Source organism: Vanessa cardui, chromosome 14 (genome assembly GCF_905220365.1).
Source record: "Vanessa cardui chromosome 14, ilVanCard2.1, whole genome shotgun sequence".
NCBI lineage: Eukaryota > Metazoa > Arthropoda > Insecta > Lepidoptera > Nymphalidae > Vanessa > Vanessa cardui.
The window spans coordinates 3,878,707-3,904,558 of NC_061136.1; the positions used below are offsets into that span (position 1 = coordinate 3,878,707).

Consider the following 25,852-nt stretch of genomic DNA (forward strand, 5'->3'; position numbering starts at 1 on the left):
ATTTTTACAATTTTGTCTGTTTCTGTGTCTGTATGTTCTGGCTAATCTTTGGAACGGTTGAATCGATTTTGACAGGACTTTGTAAATGAAATACTTTTATTTTAGACTTGTATATAAAAAAATCTGTTTTACTCAAACGTGCACGACGTCACGGACACGGCTAGTTTAGAATTTAATTCAATATTCAGTTTTAGGCTAAATCTTGTGTAAAGTTTGATCTATTATTACCTAGCTTAGGCTAAGTGTTGTATATTAGACACTTATTTACAAAAAGAATCATTATCATAGGAATATATAAATATTTGAAAACACTAATTGAATAGATGAATATATATTATTCTTAACTTCTAAAATCACATGTACGCTTGTCACTTAACTGATTAGACAAACAACTTAGTTTGTCCAAAGTGAATCTTCAACTTCAATTAATGATCCCGTGGTTAGACCGCAGTCTGCAAATCCACCAAATGAATTGATTTCCAACTAAATTTCAGCTTAGCTAACTCTTTGAGACACGGGTCGGTTTTCCGATGAGCGTCAAATTGGATTCCAAAGCTTAGTCATGATAAAACTAAACCATGGTTTGTTATTTTCCAATAAAATATCGAATTCGAGTTGACGAATTTCAAATATGATTAATGGGTTAGTTCTAAAAACGGCTCAAGTTTTGATTTATTTAAAAAATAGCGACCCGCCCCGGCTTCACACGGGTGCAATACTGATACTAAATATACTACAGGATTTGTTTATTTACGACATCACATTACAATCTTCTAAAATTATCAGTGTTTCTTCACTATATTGTCCATGTATTATATACAAAACCCTTCCTCTTGAATCCCTCTACCTATTAAAAAACTGTCGTTTTAAAGATTTAAGCATACAAAGTTATATAAGGACAGCGAAAGCGACTTTGTTTTATACTATGTAGTGATTAACGCAAAGATTGTCATATAGGCCAATGGAAAAGGAAAATGTTGGCAAAAGATGAAAATCTTGCTATAATGATGTCTGAGCTGAAATTCTTGAAATTCTGAAATCTTCAACTATTCATATTTTACCTCTTAATACAATAAAGTAAAATTAATAGCACGGAAGATAATGAAAATAGTTCGTCGTGATTTCAATTAAGGTAGGCTTCTTAGTAAGAGAAAAGCTTTCGCAAAGGTCGATCGATATTCGAAAACCTATTAGGCTGATGAAGTTTAGAATTGATCAATATAATTTGACTCCAACGGGCGTTGGACTTGATCGAAAGTTATTTTAATAGTACCATCTTATTTGATCGTCCTCAAAAGTTAGCAGACTATTCGATAATGGACTTGCTTTAAGTGAACGTCTACATTTCAGTTGCCAAAATTTTGTGACATTGGTATCAGGTTTTAGCTTATCAACGAATTAAATTAGTATGATAAGGGCTGTTCTATTTATGTCAATTTGACTATGATAAACATTTTAATATATACTGATTCTATTTTTCCAATTTTTTTCGAGTAGCGGGTAACTTATTTTGTGGACGCAAATAATTTTATGTACATTATCAAAAGAATCGATAAAAATATAGATAAATATTGTGATTTAAAGTCATTAAAGTAATAGACATAAGGGATATAGTGTGTTCTCCAGCTGTTGACGAATCATTGATGAAAGAAAATGTACTAGAATGCAAATCAAAATTTAATTTTACCCCTGTAAACACCACTATCATAATTTGTGCATTTAAATCATTAGACATTAAGAAAACTGCTGATCTATGGGGTATTTCTGTTAAGGTGATAAACTCAATTATTTATGTGATTGCACCTTATCTTGCAATAATATTCAATGATTGCGTTTAACGTGGTATATTTCCTGACCTGATGAAACATAGTTAAGTCATTCCAATATTTAAATCTGGTAGCTCTTCAGATCCTAATAACTAGAGGCCTATCTCAATATTACCTACCCTCAGCAAAATATTTGAAAAAAATATTTTAATTCAATTATTAGCATATTTCATATATTTAGTTACGAATTTATGTTACATAAAAAAGAATGTATTATTGTTTGGTTTGCATGCGTACCTAGATCATTCATCCGATTGAGTTGAAATTTGCACAGTTGTTATTGACACTTGCGTGAAGGTTTCAGGCATCCATCACAATCAATAAACAAATACGTGGTATATGTACATATATAATTGTTTACGCAACGAATTAAAGAAGTTTTATTAATTAATACGACCTCCGTGGTCGAGTTGTGTGCACATCAGTTTTCATGTTTCTCATTTCATACGTCACTCCGTAGTCTCGGGTTTGATTCCCAGCCGAGTCGACGTAGAAATATATAAGTTTTCTATGTTGTCTTGGGTCTGGGTGTTTGTAGTACCGTCGTTACTTCTCATTTTCCATAACAAAAGTGCTTTAGCTACTTACATCGGGATCAGAGTAATGTATATGATTTAGTCCAATATTTATTTATAAGCTTTTTAATATTAAAAATAACATTCTGAAATAGGCCTCATTATCTTTCACGAGTATAATTATTTAAAAAATCCCAAACCTTAATCCTCTTTTACTTAATACCAGGATTAGTATACTAATTTTTTTAAAAGCCTGCTCTTTCTACGAATTTAATGGAGCGCGGGATTATTTGACTTTGGCTTGGCATAATTTATCTGGTCGATGGAGCTTGGTCCGGAAGTTGCCGTTGAAAAAATGTACGCCGATAAAATACTAAGTGTATTTTCAGAAGCATTTACAAAAGAACCAGGATGAACAACTGACGTAATCGTAACAATACATTAACGAAGTTATATGAAAAAGGGAGATTTTTCATTTTGTGATAATAAAGTTTTAGTCGAAATTCGCTTTGTGTGAAGATTAAAGAATACTTGCATAGAAATATTTTAATTGTATATCAATTTTAAAGGACTGACACATAAATAAAATATTTCTGGTATGGCGTTTACGATAAAAAAAAAATAAGAATATTATTATTATAACAATTTCGAAGATTATAATGACAACTTAAAACATGGATTCGTCTTATCATAACGATTTGAATAAGTTCTGTATTACCGTTAGTGATTTGAAGATTAACGGTAAAAAATTATATAAAACCGGAAGAGTTTATTTCTAAATATTTAACACAACAACTGTAACAAAAGATATTGTATCGCTTAGTAGAATTATATAAATGTAGAAAATTCTTAATTTAAATTGATATATTTCTACATTACCTTAAAGTATTGTAAATGAAATTGTTTCTAAATAATGACTATCCAACTAATAATAAATTTTACTATAAATATTTGAAGCTGAAAACTATGTCTTATTATTTGATAATAAGATCTAAAATGCAATGTAGATTGTTCGTACACAGATTGATCTTTATTATAATATGTTTACGTGCGAACTTGTGATAAGGAAACCTGTTGTAAGGCCATAATGGCGTCGAATAACCGGGAAACTTGGTTATCCGTCCTCTAGATTAACGCTGTAATTGAAACCAATCTCCCCTTTACTATTACGATCGACTTCTAATAACCATGCTAATTGAGATGAACACAAAGCGGCTACAAGTTGTCATACAGTTGATAAACCTTGCTAACTTTGAAGTATAATAAATTTTAAACTAATTAAAAAACACATAAGTCGTGATAAGTGTTCTATTGATTTTTTATTGCAATAGTAAGATATAAAGTGACGATAAGGTTGAATTTTCCATGCATTCATTTTCGATGGGACCGGAGTTAATAACAGAACATTACGGGTTCAAGCCGACACAGACAAGCAGCTGTTTCCGCGTGCTTAATTTGTGCTACATTTCCTGCTCTGTGGCGAAGGAAAATTTCATGAGATTGTGTCGAATGAAAATCTGGCACATATGTATTCATGAACCTGATTCGAGCAGCGTGGTGGTTCAGCTTAATACTTGTGAGAAAATAAAGGCCCTTCCAGTCTTGCTATAGTTATAAGATATTTCTTTTGTGTTTTATTTTTAATTTTTTTTTTTAAATCTACATAAAACAAGCTATCGTAAGCCCAAGAACAGACATTAGTCAGTACTGAACAATCATTAAATTCTCATCAAGTGTCCTACAAAAAGGTCTGCCTTGCTCAGATAACGATTAATACGTTTTTGAAAGGCAAAACAAGCGTGTCAGTGACAGTGATCACCTTCGCCAAAAAAGCCTTGGTACTGTAAGGAATATAAATCACTGTATACACCTTCAATGAGTCGCAAACTATTTTATCTAATAAATCCCTTGAACTTGAAATTACGCTGACTCACGTGGTATTTACATTGTCCTATAAAAAGCCATACAAAGTATAGTTACATGGTAGCCGATTAATAAAAAAAAAACACTGTTGGACCTCCAGGCAGGATATAATTGTATTTAACTAACATTTAAAAATACAGTCAGTATTTCTAAATGTTGAAAAAGATTAAATACTGTTCTTCTCGGTAAAATCTATTTTCCGAACCAGTGATAGCTTCACTTATATAGTTGTTAAATGATGAACAAGGATAGTTCATCAAAGTATATTTAGATTTTTATTAATAGATTCGATGCCGTTTTTTCAAACAGTTCGATCGCAGTTTATTAATGACGAAAAATAAATCATGTATTTTTTCTTGTGTGAGATCGTTCAGTCAATTGCTATATATGTAAAAGCAGGCCTTGCTAGTAAGTCAGTATAAAACATTCTCAAAAATTCAGTTTATGATATGTTTATTGTACTTTCAAACAGTGTGTCTCGTCTTGTCACGTTCATTGAAATAATTCATAAGATAGTTATCAGGTCTAAAAGCACTTTAGCCGGATTGCCAATCCCGTTCAGGCAGCGATGTATTTGCATGATGACTATGTCATAACCACTCCCCGACTCAGTAATTGCTTTCCTCCAGTGACGTTAGGAAGATGGATTTTAAAATTGCTTATAGTGCATTTTTATTTAAAAGTCGAAGCTAATTCACTCCTTCAAGTCGTACTGTAAGATCTATTTGAAGTATTAAACTCGCTCAGACTTTTTTGTTATGGAATTCGAAATTTGAATTTCGAATTCCATAACTTTTGTTGTCTACATTTCGCAACGACATCAATAGGCCAGGGAGTTGAAAAGTTTTGACATTTATTCGAAGATTTTCGGCTTGCATATTAAGCCGCTTTTCATCTGAGGCGTTTTAGGATAAAGATAAAAACATTTTCGTTCTGTTAAATCTCTTAAGTATTTTTGCATAGTCTTAATCCTTATGAATATTATAAAATGCAAAATCTCACTGTCGGTATACTTGTTTATTCCTCAAGCCCATTAGTATTTTGTAAAGCCAAGGAGGATGAGGAAATTCGTTGGTTAGAATTTATTAAGCTGATACATTTTAGGATTGTCTTAAATGCATGAATTATATATATATATATATATATATATATATATATATATATATATATATATAATTATTATACATCGCTCACATTTGCTCATCATATCAAATACATATGTTTGTTGAGAGGATGCATGGGTGAGTAGATTAGGTATATGGAGCAATTATATAGACCTTTTTCTTTCAATTAAAATAATTTCCTTATTCGAGTAGTTGATACAATTACTAAAATATACTATAGTCAATAATAAGAAATTTAATACAGGTAAGAAAGTGGTTTTTTTTTAATAAAATCAATTGACTAATGTTATTTAATTTTATTAATGGAAGAAGGTAAATTATTTCGAGTTCTTTGGTGATTCAGATTAAAACCTACATCACGAAGATTACGATATGTTAGCTTTTTAATTTATTCTGGTAAATTCAGAAGTGCCGAGAGCCGACTTAAGTAAATTAATTATATTGAGAGCTTCTTTGTATGTACTACGTATGTTTATACTTTAAAAATATTTATCTTGATCGATATGAATGACACAGCCCAATTTATTTAAGAACCTATCTGCATGTATGTCTGTACATTTTTAAATAATACTAATAAAGCAGTAGATTACAGTAAACCAATTAAAAACTTCAAAGTTTTTTAATACTTTTGTTTATTTGTATTAGTTTTTTTTTTATCAGAATCAGTAATCTGTACAACTTTTGAGGGAGTTAGAATTAGAATTTACTTGCAATGTTTAAATAAAATATACAGAACATGAAAACAAATTTGATGAAAAACAAACTACGTAATCGAAATGTCAATATACCGCAAAGTATGATCTAAATTAACATTGCACTAACGATCCCAGTTTCCCAGCTTGAGCTGGGATTAACGTAAAGGCCGAAAATATCGTCATTTGTATTCCGTGCCGGTACTATGATTACTATCCTGGGGGTATAGAAGTTTCACAAGTCCCACCAAGCCCCATTAATGAGGCGATTAAACTAAATTAGGTCGGAGGCGCGAACGACCATTTCGGACGTGGAGTGATCGGGATAACTCTGATCCGAATTAAACAGTTGTCGGTGACACGTTGCGGCCGATAGACGAAATTCGATTCCAAACTTTAAAATTACACCGAATTTGGAGTCTGGAATTTATTTTATTGCTTTGATTACTTTTTGGGTTTAGATGAAAAGAGGTCCGGAATACAAACTTGGTTGCGAAATCTTTTGTTGATTTAGAGTTAGCTCTGTTACGTAACCGCTGGGATAGGTGTATTTTGTTTTCTATGTTTTTCCAAGTCAAGTTTTTTATTATACTTCTTCTCAGTACAGCTTATATTGTTTTATTTAGACTCTTGGTGGTGTATGTTTTGTCTTTTAGGTAGTTATCATTTGGTCTCAAAGTAAAAACCTATCCTTCTTGAGTTTTAGATTATATCCTATCGTCATGATGACGTCAGAACAGCCTATTCCAATGGAAATAGGAATAAAGATAAACATGCCTTATATTTACGTATTTCATGCGATTTTCTAATAACAACTATATTGTGTAGTTCACAAGAGTTAATGATGAATGTAACTTTTTTTTTATAACACTATCGTACTTCTACGTCCAATATACCGATAAAATATTCGTCGATGTTAGAAAAGATTAATCAAGCTCTCAACCAATATAATGTCAAATGTTGTTTATTTGGCTTTTTACCTCTATGGTTGGAATACAGTAGATATATCACTGTGAAATTATAAATACCGTTACATAAATATGTATCTCGTGTAATTATAAATTGTCTATAGAAAGGCGTTTACGCAACTGACAATGAAACACACACCTTTTTAATACTTCATAATATTTCGGTTTTAATAAATAAATATGAGATAACATCACATACATTACTCTGATCCCAATGTAAGTAGCTAAAGCACTTGTATAATGGAAAATCAGAAGTAACGACGGTACCACAAACACCCAGACCTAAGACAACAAAGAAAACTAATAATATTTTACATTGACTCGACCGTGAATCGAACCCGGGATCTCGGAGTGGCGTACCCATGAAAACCGGTGTACACACCACTCGACCACGGAGGTCGTCAAGGTTTTGGTTAGGTTTAAATTTTTCTAATCTAAATGAAATTTACTTCGATAGATTATAATGCGTTAAATTGTAAGCAGTATATTACGATTCACGATCTCGAGAGTCAGATTATCATCCAACGGCACTTAAATTTCTACGGTGGCATACATAAAATATGTTTGTATATCATAGTGATGTCAAACAACAATGTAAAATAAATATTTAAGGTATTAATACTTGAATTGTGTAAAGAAGAGATCACTTATCTCGGCTACCGATCATCGATGGTTACCGGGTAATTAATTTGTCGTTCTTCAATATCTAAACTATATAAAAAAAAAATTGAGTATCTGTTTGTAATATTAAATTAACCACTTTTTACTATAATACGTATACATAAAAAATTATATCTGAAGTTAAATTATTATTTTTTATATTTTTTCAATTAATTATTAAAAAATTAAAAAGCACAAAATATTTTTTGGTAAACTTTGTGAGTTATATTATAAAAAGGAAAATGCCACCTCAACGAAAAAAAATCATTCACTGTAACCATTTTTCGAGGTCAAAACCCATGGGCGCCCCACTATAAATGCATATGTATGTATAAACGGTATATGTATATACCAAAATAACATTTTTTTTTCAATACCTGTATGTTATGACACTTTGGACCGGCTCTACCGATTTTAATGAGACTTTCACTAGCATATAGCTGATTTTATAGAAACTTAATACTTTTTTTGTAAAATTCAAACGCGCATGAAGTAATAAGCACAGCTAGTTATAAATAAAATACAATTCTTAGATTATCAACATACTTGTAAGTTTACATATGGAGCGTCCGCCATTACAGTTGGCACGATAAAACCCCCTTCACCAGTGGACATGTCGATGTCTTGACTGTAGATGTCTGTTTTATCGTCATACAGCTTCACTCGCACTCTAACCTTCTTCTCAGTACTCATTGCTTCAACCTGTGGGTGAACAACACGTTATAACTTGCATTACAATGCCGATCCTTATATTTTCCGAACTATATCTCCATAAATTAAAACAATTAGTAAAAATTACATTAGTAAAGAGGCATATTGTTCGATAAAAAAATATACAGATGATTTTTTTTATGTTATAGGTTGGCGGACGAGAATATGGGCCACCTGATGGTAAGTGGTCACCATCACCCACAGACAATGACACTGTAAGAAATATTAACTATTCCTTAAATTGCAATGCGCCACCAATCTTGGAAACTAACATGTTATGTTCCTTGTGCCTGTAGTTACACTGACTCACTCACCCTTCAAACCTGAACACAACAATACTGAGTACTTTTATTTGGCGGATTAACAGATGATTAGGTGGTATCTACCCAGACGGGCTTGCGCAAAGCCATACCACCAAGAAGATAAAAAGTGTAAAATTATTACATGTGACTCCCAGACAGGATTTATTACATACATGACATATGATTACATTTTTTTCATTTTTCTTTGTTTTGTGATTTATATTTAAGACTGTAATATATCAGACTAACTGTTACTATAAAAAATATCGACAAACAATTATACACATATACAAATATTTGTTTTATTATATGACGAAAATAATACCTAAGTCATCAGTGGTTACCGATTAAATCTACAAGTTCCAAGGCGGTATTAGCTGTTGTAAGCGACTGAAGTTAATTTTCGTCAAATTATCTCAACTAATCGTGTGTTAAAGTTTGGTTCCTGGGAGCAGGAAGATAACGCAAGTCACTTCAATCTGATAAATTCTGGTCTTAAACAATTCAGAGGTGAATATTCAAGTATAATCCTTTTGATATTAAGACGTGTCGACTTGACCATTTTGTTTACGAGTTTTGATTATGACTATACTTTCTAACATAGAACGTATATAAGTTAGGAAGGTACTTGTTAGTGAAAAACTGTCTGCATTTGATTGGAACATTTTAAAGGCTTTTATGGAATACGGTGGTATTTGGTCTTTGGTTATAAATGTTCTGCGTAAACTTATTTGTTTTTTTTTATATGAATACCCAGACTCCACACAAAAACACTAATTATGTATTAAAGTATCAGATTGTGTAATTAATTAGACTGTTACAATCATAATATACTCTTCATGGATTTTCATCATCACCATCCTCCTGCCCTTATCCCAATTTTATTTAGGGTTGGCGCAGCATGTCTTCTCCTTCTATACTTCTCTGTCAGACGTCATCTCACAAGTAAAATTCTTTCTAACCATATCATCTTTCACACGATCCATCCATCGTTTCCTTGGTCCTCTACCTCTATATCTATCCACATCAATGCTCAAGGCCTTCCTCATAATATGTTCCTCATTCCTCGGATTTTGTTATAATAATTATAAATATCATTATTATTCCACAGATCGTTCGTTGTCCCTCCTATATCTATACTAACAATTGAAGTATAAAGGTATATCATAGAAATTGTAACTAAAATATGTAAATTAAAAATTCAAGGCCACGGATTTATAGATATTTATGAAATTACCAGCAAGACGAACGTTTCAATTTTATCAAATAATCCGTCGCTATTACTGAAACGTGAACGATATTGCGTCTCCGACTTAGGCTTAATTAAGTCATTTAGTCGACCCGACCTGGCTTCGATCCAAAACCTGACGAAACCTTTAATATTTATTTATAGCGTTTAAAACTATATAATAAACAGCGTCAGCAGTCTTCCGCCATTAGGTATAACGTTTTTAGATTATCACGATAACGAAAAACAGGCTGCTAGTTTTACTCAAGCATTTATCCTAAAATATTTCCAAATACATAACAAAGAACACAGCGTTAATATCAGAATATCACAAGCAAATAGAAGAGAATTATTAGCCAGTACAAGAGGAGGATTACTCACAGTAATGAGGCAATCAATCATGGGAACACAAAAACATCCCGATAGTTATACTAATTCAAAACAGAGTGATGAAACAAATAGTATCATGATGTAGGGCCTCTTCGTTAGACAGCCTTCGTAATTTATTATATTGTAACGTTGCCAAGACACGAACGAAAGGGACACAAGAATACAAATCTATGTGTAGGGGAATCGTTATTTTATGCTTTTTTTTTTCTTTGTGTAAAAATAATCTGAATAAATAAAGGAGGTTTCTTAAAATGAGTTTATTATACAAATGTCTGGGTTAGTGTAATATTATATTTTGTATACGAAGCCGTAAATTGTTTTCCTGTTTGATTATAACAATTGCCCTTTCTGAATGTGATATTATTATTTGCATGAAATGTGAAATGTATACAGCGTGTTTGATAAATTATTTATTTTATTTTATAAATTATTTTCATCGATTTAAACAAAGTTAGTTAATTCGATCAATGTTACATAACGTAAAAGACCAAAAGACAGTTTCTCATCAGAACATTACAATATTTCTTATACATTGTCGTTCGTTATTTGAATATACGTTATATTCATACAATATATTTCTTTACGTTATTTGTAACGTTAAAGTGTAATTCTTATGAGCACTTTGTCAGCCGTATAAGGTATCCCATATGCCGCAAGAGAGAAAACTGCGCTCATTTTGGGTCATAGAGAAGAAATATGGGTGTAAAAGGACGTTATGTATTTTTACTATATTTTCCACGTACAACCCATTATAACAATTGCTTGGATAAATATTTACGAAATTCTTATTTCGAAATTCGAATCTCTTTATTTTTTTTATTCTTTAAATCCCAATGTTAAACTGTTATCAGCCAGCTTTAGCATAATGGATGCAATTTTATTGTAAGCTTTCATTTAATTTCACTACTATAAGTGAAGTTTGAATTCGATCAAAACACATATCAATTAATTATCTATACTCTTGCAGATAATATTTAAACAAATTCTATTGATTGACCCGAAAATTTTGTACGGATTATCATGATAATTAAATTAATTAAATCTATTTTTAATCGTTGAGTACATGACAGTACTGAATTAAAATAGAAAATTACACACAAAATTACACTAGTACACAGAAGAAATGCAAAAAATGTATATAAATGGATGGCAAAGGCGGCCTTATCATTTATATCTCTCATAGACAACCTTTGCTAATAGAAGCTTATAACGAAAACTGTTAACAGTGCAGGAATAGAAAGAGGAGCTAAAAACTATAATATAATTTTTTTTACAATAAAAAACTACACGTGACTGCATCCCAATAATACAATAAACAAACATAAAATTTAATATATATTATATACTTATTGGCTATCTTTGTTACCAAGGTTGGTGGCGTATTGGCGATGTAAGGTATGGTTTATATTTCTTGTACAACCAATGACTGTGATGGTATCTACTTACCATTAAGTTGAACATTTGCCCGTCCGATCTTTACCAAAAAAAAAATCCTCAAAAAGAAATTGGGCAAATGTGCAAACATTCAAACGTGGTTTAACTTGTAATACGAACGATGGCAAAGTCAACAAATCCTAACTAAACAAATATTGCGAAGCCAATTATTTTATCGGAAGCTTTTAGTCGCTCAGTCTAGCCCAGACTTAATAATGTAAAAATCAACAAGGATCTCTAAGCAAATAAATTAGATTAAATTTGATGAACAGAATTAAAGACTGAACTTCAATTAACAATCAATTAAACGTTTAATTTAACAGAGTATTTGGGTTGAAATGTGTTTTATCTTTCAAGAATACTAAAAGGGAACCCTTACTTATTTATTTTTCTGCTCCTTAAGAGATAGATTCAACAACCTTAATATTTATTTAAGAGCATAGTTGTACGAGTATTTAATGACAATTTTTTGTGTAGCCAAACTTTTCCTATACATAGATTGTTGATATGTTGTTAAATAATTTGTTATAATATGACAAATTTTGCTAACATCCGGGCAAATAAAGATGTACAGCTTATTTTTTGCAAGCATTAAAACAACTGGACATCTGGGTTTGCCATGTCAGTTAAATTAAATGTAAACCACCACCAGAAGGCTATAACTGAAAAGTAGATTCTACCGAGAAGAATTAAAACTTCGTTAAACTCAGTAGTTACTCATTTGCAACGTAATAGTTACACAAATTAATAAATATATTCGTATATCTCACATTGATGTTAGCATAATAATGCATCCACGATTTTTAGTCATTAATAAAAATTTGAATTGACTGATTCCTTATTTATCAATGTTTTCTAACAAATGATTTAAATCTTTTAATATTTCAGTCTAATCGAAACAAATAAGTAAATTACATAAGAAAATATTTTCATAAAGAAATAAATATATAGTCAATATTATTTTTCTTATAATTTCTTTATAAGAAGTATATTAATTATGCTCGCTTCGCTTACAGAAGGCAGTAGAGGGCGGCAGCGGAAAGGAAGCATGACAGCATAAAAGAGCGTCATGCCATTTGCCTCTAAGGCAGAGTTAATCTCACCCCCAATGCACGCCAATAGATGTTCTACGTAAAAAAATGATTGAACTTACGCTTAGCTGAACGCGTGCAAATACATAACAATGCGTGTTATATTTACGGTTATAACATTATATTATGTAAAAACAACAACAAACAACTGCCCGTAAATTTCTCATTGGTGGGCTAAGGATTTCTCTCCGTTTGAGGAGACGGTTTGGGGATATTTCATCACGCTGCTCAAATGCGGGTCGGTGAATTCACATGTGACAGAGCACAAGATGAATTATAAACACAAAATAAGCACATGAAAATTCAGTGCTCGTCTAGATTTGAACCCACAATTATCGGTTATGATGGACATGTTCTAAGAACTAAGCCATTTCGGCTCATGTAAAAATTTATTTAAAACTAATCCGTAATTTCTCAAAATGCGATTAATTCATAATTGAATTACGAACAGAAATGACGTCACTTAAAATTAAACTACGGAAACTGAATGTTCAAACTTCTCCACTTATATAACATGAAAACTGACAAATATAAATTGTTTTAGTTACACGTTTATGATTTCGCTTCTTGTTTTAGGCCATTAGCTCGAACGGTAAACTTCAGCTGTTAAGGTAATCATTAAATTTAAGATAATGCGAGCTGTCGTTAACTTCTTACTTCGCGTGGAAAACATAACATGAAGGGATTACTTAGTTGTCTCAAAATGTCATAAAATATTTAGACTTTTTAATTGGTCAAGGTCAAATAGTAAATGAATTTTCTGTCAAGATATTATCTATAGCTCAGACAAATATAGATAAACTAGAGACCCACCCCGGCACGGGGTAATACTGGCAATACTGATACTAAATATACTACAGTATTTTTTTATTTACGACATCACATTACAAACTTCTAATATTATCAATGTATCTTTACTATATTGTCCTTGCATTATATACAAAAACCTTCCTCTCGAATCACTCTATCTATGAAAAAAACCGCATCAAAATCCGTTGCGTAGTTGTAAAGATTTATATTTAGAAGCTTATATACGGATATAGGGACAGAAAAAGCGACTTTTTTATACTATGTGGTGATTAGTTGAAGATTTAATATTCTGGGCATAGTAACAGACTTGATAGGGTTTTGTGCATCCCGTCTGGGTAGGTACCACCCACTCATCAGGTATTCTACCGCCAAACAGCAGTACTCGGTATCGTTGTGTTCTCGTTTGATGAGTCAGTGCGCCAGTGTAGTAACTACAGAAACAAGGGACGTTTGATCTTACTTCCCAAGGTTGGTGGCTACGGGCTGTGGTAACGACATACCACAATTTTTATACAATAAAAAAATATTGAAATAATAAAATGTTGGTGAATGTCGTGCCTGAATTGATTTCTTTACAGACTTGTGACCTTTTTCTAATTGTATAAAATATTCAGGACAGATACAAATCGTTATTAAAGATGGCATATAACATTACTTACTCTACCAACAAATGGTAATCCAGGCTTGTATCTCCGGCGCATGCTGTCAGCGAACTTCAGTTCCACGTAGTGCTGTTCCGCGGCCGGTGTAGCTGGAGTTGCACTGCCCAGTCCAGAACCTACAGTGAGATCCACGCGCGCTGAGCCTCCACCGCAGTGAGCCTCGATCCTCCATGTTCCAGAACGCCCCCCCGCTGCTAGAATTGCGCTAAGTTTTCGTACACCTGATGACAAAAAGTAATTACAAGTTACACAAATTACATATATTTTTATTACTAAGTAAGGCTTATTAAACCTATCTTATTAAATAATATATGATGCTTAATCACGTTTGCAGAAAGTGGCACTGTATAACTTAAAAATAAATGGTATTTGTTTGGTGAGTAAGCCAATCTGAGAAGATACCGTCCATAATAATTAAAATTAAACGAAACTCACACTTTAAACTTTAACAGTAAAAACAAATGATTGTTGTTTAGTACTGAATTTCATAATAATTCGGAAATATTGTAACGAAAAATCATTAATTATTCTGAAGTTTACTTCAGAATAATTAATAAAAAGCTTTAATGAATATGGAGTAAGTAGCCTATTCAATTTCATAAAGCAAAAATGCACCTATCACTATCATAATTATACTATTGTATTATATTTAATGAATATATCGTTATATATAATAATAGTTATATTTGAACCCATCAATCGTGAGGATGGAACACTGAAAACTGATATACACATACATATATGTACAAGAGGAAATATACAATAAGTATGACTGAAGTCCATTGTTAGCAAACGATTTGAAATCTGAGGATCTTTACGAAACGAAGGTTTGTACACGAGTACCGGAATTTCCTTTTATATAATAAACTTCTTTGAATACACGGAATAAGTCAAGAGGTGTTTCGTTCATTCTCAGAAGCACAATAAAAATATTTGCATTAGAGTGTTCTTAAAATATTTTGCCACAAGCAATTCCTATATTGAAAAAAAAATCATCAAGAAATAGTAATTTATTTTTTCCTCTTACGTAATCCAACGTATTTTTATATGATTTTACTTATAAATAATTCCTTCACTGGAGGTCAAATGTTACTCATTTTTTATGGATTTATTTGATTAAATATCTTATTAATATTTATGAAAGAATACTTTTCCGTTTGACATCTCTGCTATCCTCGATACACGAATTTCGTGAAATAAAATCGTCTGTCGGATTCCAAGGTTATAGCTCTTATAGTTTTGGGATGAAACACGCTGAGAATATATCCAAGGAGAGTATCGATAACGTCCAAGATAAAAGTAATTTCGATCGCTTTGGTTGGTAATACTCAAAATTATAAACCGAGGAAAGTTTTCCTTCCGCAAACTTTGCATAAAATGTAGAGAAATTATTATATTTAGTTCATAAGCTACAATATCAGTAAGTATTCGATTGGATTTCCCAAAATCTATCACTTATCAAATGAAAAAGTTATGAACTTTAATATTAAAATACTATCGTTTTTTTAAAGTGTTCTTGATTTGATTATACTTAAAAAAATTATGTGAATGACTAAAATTAAAGACATATTGCATCAAGAAATCGTCATATAATGTTGTGGAATTTGTAAGAAAAATATAATTAATGAATACTTAAATTACCTTTATATTAATTAAATGACTATCCTTTTTAGCATAAACTGTTAACTCAGATTGGTCCTACAGGTAAAACTAGAAAAAAAAACAGGAAAAGGGAAAAATTCAGGAGGCTTCTCAATCAATCAAACAAGAATCCTGAATATTATCTGAATGAAAATTCTGTAAGAGTAAGAATAGAGGTATCTGTACGAAGAATCTTGAAACTTGGCGTGGAAAACGGGCGTAAATATAACAATGTGATGCCGCATGGCATTGACTGTAATAATTATAAAATTAATAGTACACATGAGTCAAAATGGCATATCATAAGTTGGTTCAAATGCCGTACTGTAAATCGATTGAGCGAGATACCGTAATATATCTCTTAACAGAAAAATATCTAAAAAGCTAGAGCTGAGATGGCCCAAGAGCTGAGATGACCCAGCGGTTAGAACGCGTGCATCTTAACCGATGATTGCGGGTTCAAACCCAGGCAAGCACCACTATATATATGTGCTTAATTTGTGTTTATAATTCATCTCGTGCTCGGCGGTGAAGGAAAACATCGTGAGGAAACCTGCATGTGTCTAATTTCATCGAAATTCTGCCACATGTGCATTCCACCAACCCGCATTGGAACAGCGTGGTGGAATATGTTCCAAACCCTCTCCTTAATGGAAGAGGAGGCCTTATCTCAGCAGTGGGAAATGTATAGGCTGTTACTTTACTTTTGACTTTACTTTATCTAAAAAAAACCACAGTACATTAAAACTTTGTGTTAATAATTTTGTATTACACTAATTAGTTAAGACATAAAAATTCTTAAGAAAATAGTTGAACTTTTCCCTCTAATAGTCAAGACGTTTCAAAAGATTTTTTTCACAAACTTGTGGACATTTTTCTAACACTCGACCCAATAACACGAAGCGTCGAGCCTTACTCACGATGTTTTTGCTTCAGGATATGACACATGACTTCCAAGGGTTGACGAATGTAATTAATCAAAACTCAAGCCCCGGTGACAGCGAGACGCGGCGTATTCTCATTATTAATGTATTAAAACAAAAGGAAATGACTTAGCTACCGGAACTTTGATTTTGATTAGCAAAACTGATTTTATTTTGTGACTTACATTCTGCCCGGCTTCGCACGGATGTAGTTTTTCATGAAGAAAATTATATGATATAAACACAATTAATTACTTATAGAACTCAGGAATAATGTATCTTTCTATCAGTAAACATTTTTGGATTTGGATTCAGAGATTACCCCCAACAAACGAGCATATTTAACCTTTTTATAATATGAGTACAGATGTATTGCCTATTTCCTTTTACGTATGTCTGGCTGCACCTTGCGATTTTATTCACGTTAATTTCAGCTTTCCATGATAATATCATTCAGACCTAATACCTGCAGTTTACCTGATATATTGATATTTAGTATTAATTAAGATAGTCATGTAACCAGGTGATATATTATCGACTTTATCTAATGTCTACCGAATAGTAAAACTATATAGAGGAAGCTTACATTTTATTATAAAGTAAAGTAAAGTAACAGCCGGTACAGAACCCACAGCTGGGCTAAGGCTTCCTCTTCCATTAAAGAGAGGCTTTGGAACATATTCCACCACGATGTTCCAATGTAGGTTGGTGGAATGCATATTTGGCAGAATTTCGATGAAATTAGACACATGCAGGTTTCCTCACGATGTTTTCCTTTACCGTCGAGCACGAGGTGAATTATAAACACATATTAAGCACATATATAGAGTGGTGCTTGCCTGGGTTTGAAGCCGAAACAATCGATTAAGATGCACGCGTTCTAACCACTGGGTCATCTCAGCTCGGTTTTAATCGGTTTTTATTCTACCTCATATGATAAAGTAAACAATTTCATAATTATGTAAATATATACGTGTAACTTATCCTTTTACTGCACGGCACTGTACTCTTTATTCGTTTGGGCACGGTATTCGTTTTCATAATAATAATCCACAACTATTTTTAACTTGGGCTTTAAAAGATTTAAAGGTCATGTTAAAAATATATTTGATAATTAAGTATTACTCGATACGAGATCTTTTTAATGATAAAAAAGGGTGAACGAATATTTATTGATATCTAGATAGGGCATGTAAAAATGTAATTTTGATTTATTGACATACTCTGTAATTAAAATGGTGGAAAAGAGTAACTACCGAGTTTCCAGTTTTTTCTGGATAAAACATATTTTATTAATCAGTGGTAGCCCAACATTTTATTCAGGACTGTTAAACGACGATTCAAAAGTGCTTTTATGAGCCCACTGGAATAAGGACTTTGATTTTCTTCAATGTTAGGAAGAAAGTAAGCCGATTTTCATGATTGAACGATAACTGCACGTAGATCGGTTATGGTTTTATTTTGATGAGCACTAGCCGAAGTATAGAAAAATAAAAACATACTTCTCATTATCACAATTCAATAACGAATTAATTTTTAGCTGAATAACTGACCTGACTGTTCCTGACCGGTTATAAAAAACGAATGTATTTGAAATTAGAATGACATTAAAAAAGGTTTCATTATAAAATGAAATCAAAAAAAAATCTGTCAAAGGTTTTTAAATACCTAAAAAGACACAAGTTCACTTTTACCGACGGTAATTTGCTATTGCGAGCAGTGTTGCGAGCGTTTACTTTAAATGTAATTGTTAATAATCAATGCATATCATGTCGCATACTGTAATGTATGGATCCAATTTCAATAGTGTATGGAACTGCGGTGAACAATTTGAAACGAAATATTATTACAACTACAGATGATTGAGTATTCTATGTGTATTGCCTTTTTAATATAATTTCTTCTTTTTCTTCGTATGTGTCATTACTGAAGATCATGTGTCCTGAAATGCTTTCACAGATGTGTCTCCTAGCTTCCTCCATACCGAACTATTCGCGACTAGTCTCAGGGCGGTCGAAATATTGAGTTCTGTTATATTTGAAATTGGTCGGACCAGCAGGGATGTAATCTACCGTGTAAAATTTTATCTAATTTATATAATAATAAGACACATTATGTTTGGTATAATGTTAGTAATAGATAACAAAAGTCACAGTTTAGGTTGAGAAGAAGTTGCTTTCGCTGTATATTGTGTATTGAATAACAGACACGATAAAATAAATTAAAAACGTATTAAAATAATTATTTATAATTTAATGATAATTACAAAACTGTTATTATTTTGTCTTTTATTAATAATAATTAAAAATAATATTATACAGAACCCTGTGAAATATTCAGAGAAAGACAAAGAGAAAGGTCGCCTGGAAGCATAACGCTTTTCCTTTTACGCTATTCTAATAAAAAAAATATAAACGAAAAATTAATTATTAATGCCTTCATAAATAACCATTTTCATATTTTCAATCTACAATGTATCAGATATAATGTATCGGAAATGAATATTTTCGATACGAATTCCATTACCATTTAACTCCTTTAAGAGAAATCATCTCTCTTAGCGCCCTTAAGTCTTATCAGTACGTTATAAGTCAGTCAGAAATTTTCAATCGTATGTTACGAGAGTAACCTTAGCCTTCAATACGGTGTTATGACATTTAATTCTATATAATAATTTATATCACATTATGGCAGGGGCTATTGAATTTAATTTAATATATACAATTCTTATTGTAATTAATTGATCAATAATTTGTAACTGACTAACTGTAATTAATGTTATTTTATATGGTATAGCATTTAATACTGGCATGTGACACTATTTCTTATTTATATATGATTGAGCTGTCGTTGAAAAACAATGGGACGATAGCGGGGCATTCTAACAAAAGATAGAGAGATTGGAGCATCATTGTAAAACGATAATATTATTTTGACCATCCCGAACTACCGAAATTACACGTATTAAGTAGGTATAGACACAAATTGAATAGTACGAGTGTACCCTACACGCACACAGAGAGAGGTCAGCATGAGGTCATGATGGCATATACGTTGAAGCTTCATGCCGTGGAATATAAGCAAGTCTTACCAACACAGATACGATATTAAATGTTTCACATCAAAAGTTTTCTAATCGAAATGGGTTGTATAAATTGCTTGGGTCAACACAAATCTAACCTAATGGGGTTTATTCATATAAATTAGAGAAAATAGCTTTATTTATGAGGTCAGGAATGTATACGCAACTTGCATTACCGGTCGTAGCTACACCCTCGGAAGGAAAGCAAATTGTTTATGTATGTTCTGAGGACGACATGTTTGATTTATTGGTGAAAATAATAAATAAAAACTCTTAACGGCTTGATTGGATGATTTTGGGTTTTTTTTTTATATGAGCAAAGCCTCAATTTACTTAAGATATAACCGGTGTGCTATATATAAAAATACATATATACTACTTTTTATATATTTATATCCAAACCTTTTATACACAAACATAATGGCAACACTCTAAATCTCATAAACTTCCACATTTTTTTAAAGAAAAACGAAGTAGTGAGTAAATTTATTTTCTTCTTATGTATTTTTTTTATGCATGTCGGTAGTTTTGTAGGTACTCTCAAACCATGGGAAGCACGTAGACCTCTTGATCCTGCGTTTGATTTCCCTGACTTGTCTTTGATAATAAGTACTAAGGAGTAAATTCATTGAGATGATGATATGATTACTTGATGGTAGAAATTTATGCGATGTCTCTGAAGTTACTTATCTAACATTATACGGTGTGAATGTGAAATTGTGTGGTGAATGACCTTATATTTTTTGTGTTTAGAGGAACAAGCATTAAAATATTCGCAAGGTTGGTGCATTCGTATTATAATAATAATAATTTATTTATTTAAGCATCCTTTTGAACAAAAACAAGATGTGAACAATAATAACTGCGATAGTATAAAACTGTGGTGCAGTTATTTACGCCCGCCAACAAAGCGACGTTGTTCTATTAATTGAGACACACCAAAACACTAAAGAATTTTGAATTGACCGATTACAAGATTTAAAAAATAAATAAAATAAAATTACTAAAATCACCAAATAAAGAATAAAATAAAGTCATCAATAAATAGTAACATCGATTTAGACAAAACAATTTGAAGAATTAATTATGTAACAATTAGTGTATCATACTTAAATTAATAAGTTACATAATTAATGAAATAAATTAATATAATATTAGGTGTAAAAACAACAATACTAAAAGAATAATAACAACAAAAACAAAGCTAATTAAAAACAAATATTCAGTTAATGTGTTGTAAAATTATAGGAAGAGGAATCGAAGGTATAAGAAGGGTTAATATTTCTTACTGTCTCTGGGTCGTGATTGCCATTTAATTATTATTATTACTCTATATTTAAAGCAATAAGTCCAAAAATTATATTACTCATCACACGAATAATGTTGAAAATCTAAGATTTCTAGGAAAATTCTATTTTCGAGTTTATAAAATTAATTTGTATTTTTATCTTTAATTCTTAAATATGACTTAGTTTTTCTTAATGATTCTTTATTAGAATTATTTTCGAAAATTATGTGAAATGTTAAAAAAAAACATATAGGGATATATCAAGAAATCAAAATTTACTGATTTCTAAATTATATACGACCGGTGCAATGCTGTGCACCAGTATACATCACGGTAGAAACTTCTCAAATTATCAGTGTTTCTTTACTGAATTGTCCATGCGTTATAAACAAAAACCTTTCTCTTGAATCACTGTATAAAAAAATTGCATTGAAATCCGTTGCGTAATTTTAAAGATGTAAGCATACATGGGTACAGATAGTGTGATAAAGGACTTAGTTTTAATTAATTAATGATGATTATTATTTCAATAATAAAACCTTAAATAAAATTAAAATAGAAATAATACGAACATCAGAAAAGTTTTCTACGAGCATGTTAACATAGCTAGGATAACCCATACCGATGTGTTCCGAAACTAAAAGTTATTGATAAATCTATGACTCTATAAAACGACGAAAGGAAGAAGAGATTGTTTGGAATCTTGAAAGAATTTGATAGAATTTCAGTACAAAGTTAGAAAATTCTATAGTATTGAATCAACATCAATACATTTTCAATTCGTTATGATTGAGGTAAGTGATTATGATTGAGCAGAGAAGGTTAGAGAGTATCTTATCCGATAATTGCGGGTTAAAATCCAAGCAAGCACCAATTTGCATGTGCTTAATATGTGTTTATAATTCATCTCGTGTGCGTGTGTGGTGAACGAAAACCTGCATGTGTTAATTTCAATGAAAATTTTCCATTTGTTAATCGAACAATCCGCATTGAAGTAGCTTGGTTAAATATGCTCCTAACCTTCTCCTCAAAGGGAGAGGAGGCCTTAACCCAGCAGTGGGAAATATATATTATCAATTTGTGAATTGGCTGAACGGAAATATGAATTGTTTTTAAAGTATCGGTTACATATATTAATGTTTCAAAATGTTAATAATATATATATATATATATATATATATATATATATATATATATATATATATATATATATATATATATATATATATATATATATATATATATATATATATATATATATATATATATATATATATATATATATATATATATATATATATATATAGTCTTTTAGACTATCAGTTATAACTTAGCATCAAACTCATTACTACATACATCAAAAAACACTTTGTTGTATCAATATTCGACCTCTGTATTACGTCATCTGTTCGAAAATAATTTCAGGAATAAAATCATAGCAATATTATGTTTTTATTAGGAAATAATCAAATCAATCAATAGGAAAATTTCAATAATACGTCAAAGATAAGTCAGAGGGGACTCGTAAGGCAAGCCCAATCTATCAAAATTTGACACGGGTTACGTTGCAAATGACAAGAAAATGCTTTTATAGAAACACCCACCCGTTGCTCTGATGGCTAAGAATTTGACTCTGTATCGGTCGGAAATCAAATTAAGTTCCATTTTTGAAATGTCTATAAGATTTTCCGAAGTTAATAAATGTCCTTGAATTTTTATTTCAGAGAGAATTTTATTTATAAAAGTTATTTTAAATCATTTCGTTACGAGTTAAAATGCAAATAATAGCTCGTTTCTGAAATTTTCGGAACAGTCAATAATAGAATTATGCTTCGGGATGTTACTTTTTCCTTTTTACTCTATTAATGTTTTATCTATTCTGTTATCTTTATTATTTTAATTGATTTTCACATTATCAAGTTCAACTTCTATTGAGTCATATGACTACTACTGAGGTAGTATATTTATGTAATTGTTTTACATTAAATAAAAAAACTATTTTGAAATTGGAATATGAAACTGAAGTTTTATCGTATTTACTTTTACTTTTAATTGATATTCGATATTATAAGTAAAAACGTATTTATTTACACTTACAATTGTATAAAAATTTATAAAATTATTCTCACAATTTCAGCAGCGAATATTATTTTCGAAGGCATCAAAAATCCGAATCGATATTGGATTAGCAAATATGAAAGCGTGCAATAACTTCTTGCTTCGAGCGTCGAAACAAAATGGAGTACTTCGTTTATTGGTCGTAACTTCGGAGTCAGGAAGAGCAACAATGGCGGAGTAACTTCGCAATTAGAGAGGCTTGTCGGAGTCACTGAAGATATACAAGTTTGCAGAATATAAGATAACTGAATGAGGGTGAGAGCAGAAGTTAAAAAGGTATAGAATAACTTAGAGCTTAAAGTTTGCAAAGCATGAAATGTTGGTTTAGTTTTAAATGATCGAAATACTATTCGTTTTTATATTTCTCATACCTTTTTAATTTTTGAAATATTCATTTTATTGGAGATGAAGATTTTTGATTAATGATTGTGTATAAAATGAAATTTAGTCAAATTCATAGTTTATACCTTAGTTACAAAATTCATGAATTTAACTGTAGATATTTTACTATTTTTATATTTAGTATACCAAACAATGCAGCTTTTACATTTTATCTCAAAATAAACGTCGACTATGATTACACAGGATTATAAGAATCAAAATGTTCTATCATTTATTAATCGACCACAGAAAATCAATACAGTATTTAAGTAAGCAAGTGCAATAACCATACAATTATAATACATTGACGGTCTAACGAGTAGTTTATCCTTATAGTACAATATCTATAGACGGAAACGAGTAATGGAAAGCATCACATAGCAATTGCACGTTTATTTTTTTGTAACAACTTAAAGTAATTCATTTAACTACACATTCCAATATATAGATCGAGGGTCGTGAACGAAGATGACCATAATATACCTATTTGTCAAATCCTGTGAGTTGATTTGCTTTCAGTCTCAAAGCAATTTGAAGTTACAAAGGTATCTTCAAGCATGACAAGGAACAATTTGCTTTGATAGTTCCTAAACTTGTCTAGCTCATTTGCGGCTTGCCAAAGTTAATGGAGTTTCAGTTTAAGTCGCTTTCCTTTGATTACAGTTTAGTTTTCATTACTTCGTTTTTACATTTGAATAAAGTAACAATTCAGATGCTGCTCGTAAAAACTTCTTTCTTTTTCGAGATAAAGATGCGAAGATGATTTGAATATTTACAACGAAGTTTTTATATAAATACATAAAAAGGATACTATATTTTAGAATTCAAGCTCTTTCAGGCTCTTCAAGTGTTACTCAAAAACAACAACGACTACAACAACAGCCTATTAATTTCCCATTGCTGGGCTAAAGTCTCCTCTCCCTTTGAAGAGAAGGTCAACATATCTCACCACGCTGTTCCAATTCGGGTTGGTGGAATACACATGTGGTAGAATTTGTATGAAATTAGATACATGCAGGTTTCCTCATGACGAATTATAAACACAAATTAAGCACATGAATATTCAGAGGTTCATGCCTGGATTTGAACCCATAATTATGGGTTAAGATGCAAGCTATCCACTGGGCCATTTTGGCTCAAATACTAATCACCAAATAAAATTAAATGCAATTTTGTGCAATTTGAAATAATTCTCAAATTTTGTTCACAATCGATCAATCTCAAAGGAAATACGAATTCAGCCACAGGGACACAGGAATGACAGCGATGCAATGGAAATCTGATAGGAAGTGAGAGGACTCGAACGCATGACCGAATAATTTCCAACCACGGTCCAGTGCTAACATTCAAACTCTTTTTTTACTAAGTAACAGCCTGTAAATTTCCCACTGCTGGGCTAATGTCCTCCTCTCCCAATATGGAGAGGGCTTCGAACATATTGCACCACGCTGTTCCAATGCGGGTTGGTGGAATGCACATGTGGCAGAATTTCAATGAAATTAGACACATGCAGGTTTCCTCGCGATGTTTTCCTTCACCGCCGAGCACGAGATGAATTATAAACACAAATTAAGCACATATATAAAGTGGTGTTTGCCTGGGTTTGAACCCGAAATCATCGGTTAATATGCTCATGTTCTAACCATCTCGGCTCCTTATTAATAGAAAAACCCAATATTTTTATTGGTCCGAATCGAAGATTACATTTAGAACATTGGAATTGACAACCTCACAGCTGGACCAATGAAGAGACTGTCGAACTAAGCTAAACATTATTAAATACTAGTAATTACCCGCGGCTTCGCTCGAGTTTTAGGGTGTTGGCTGTCATAACACATATATTAGGCAAAAAAAAAAGTAAATAAATAAATATGAGACAACATCACATACATTACTCTGATCCCAATGTAAGTAGCTAAAGCACTTGTGTTATGGAAAATCAGAAGCAACGAAGGTACCACAAACACCCAGACCCCAGACAACATAGAAAACTAATGATATCGACTCGGCCGGGAATCGAACCCGGGACCTCGGAGTGGCGTACCTTTGAAAATCGGTGTACACACCACTCGACCACGGAGGT

General features: G+C 31.5%; 1 protein-coding gene across 1 annotated transcript in view; it reads right to left on the reverse strand.

The window, feature by feature from the left end:
• The window catches only part of LOC124535075 (C3 and PZP-like alpha-2-macroglobulin domain-containing protein 8), a 240,584-nt gene that overhangs the window by 68,424 nt on the left and 146,308 nt on the right, over positions 1–25,852 (reverse strand). Inside the window, exons 6-7 of the mRNA XM_047111123.1 lie at positions 14,334–14,557; positions 8,255–8,410 (exon numbers count right to left, since the gene is read on the reverse strand). Of these exons, the coding sequence (XP_046967079.1) occupies positions 8,255–8,410; positions 14,334–14,557 (380 nt within the window). The remainder of the gene's footprint in view (positions 1–8,254; positions 8,411–14,333; positions 14,558–25,852) is intronic.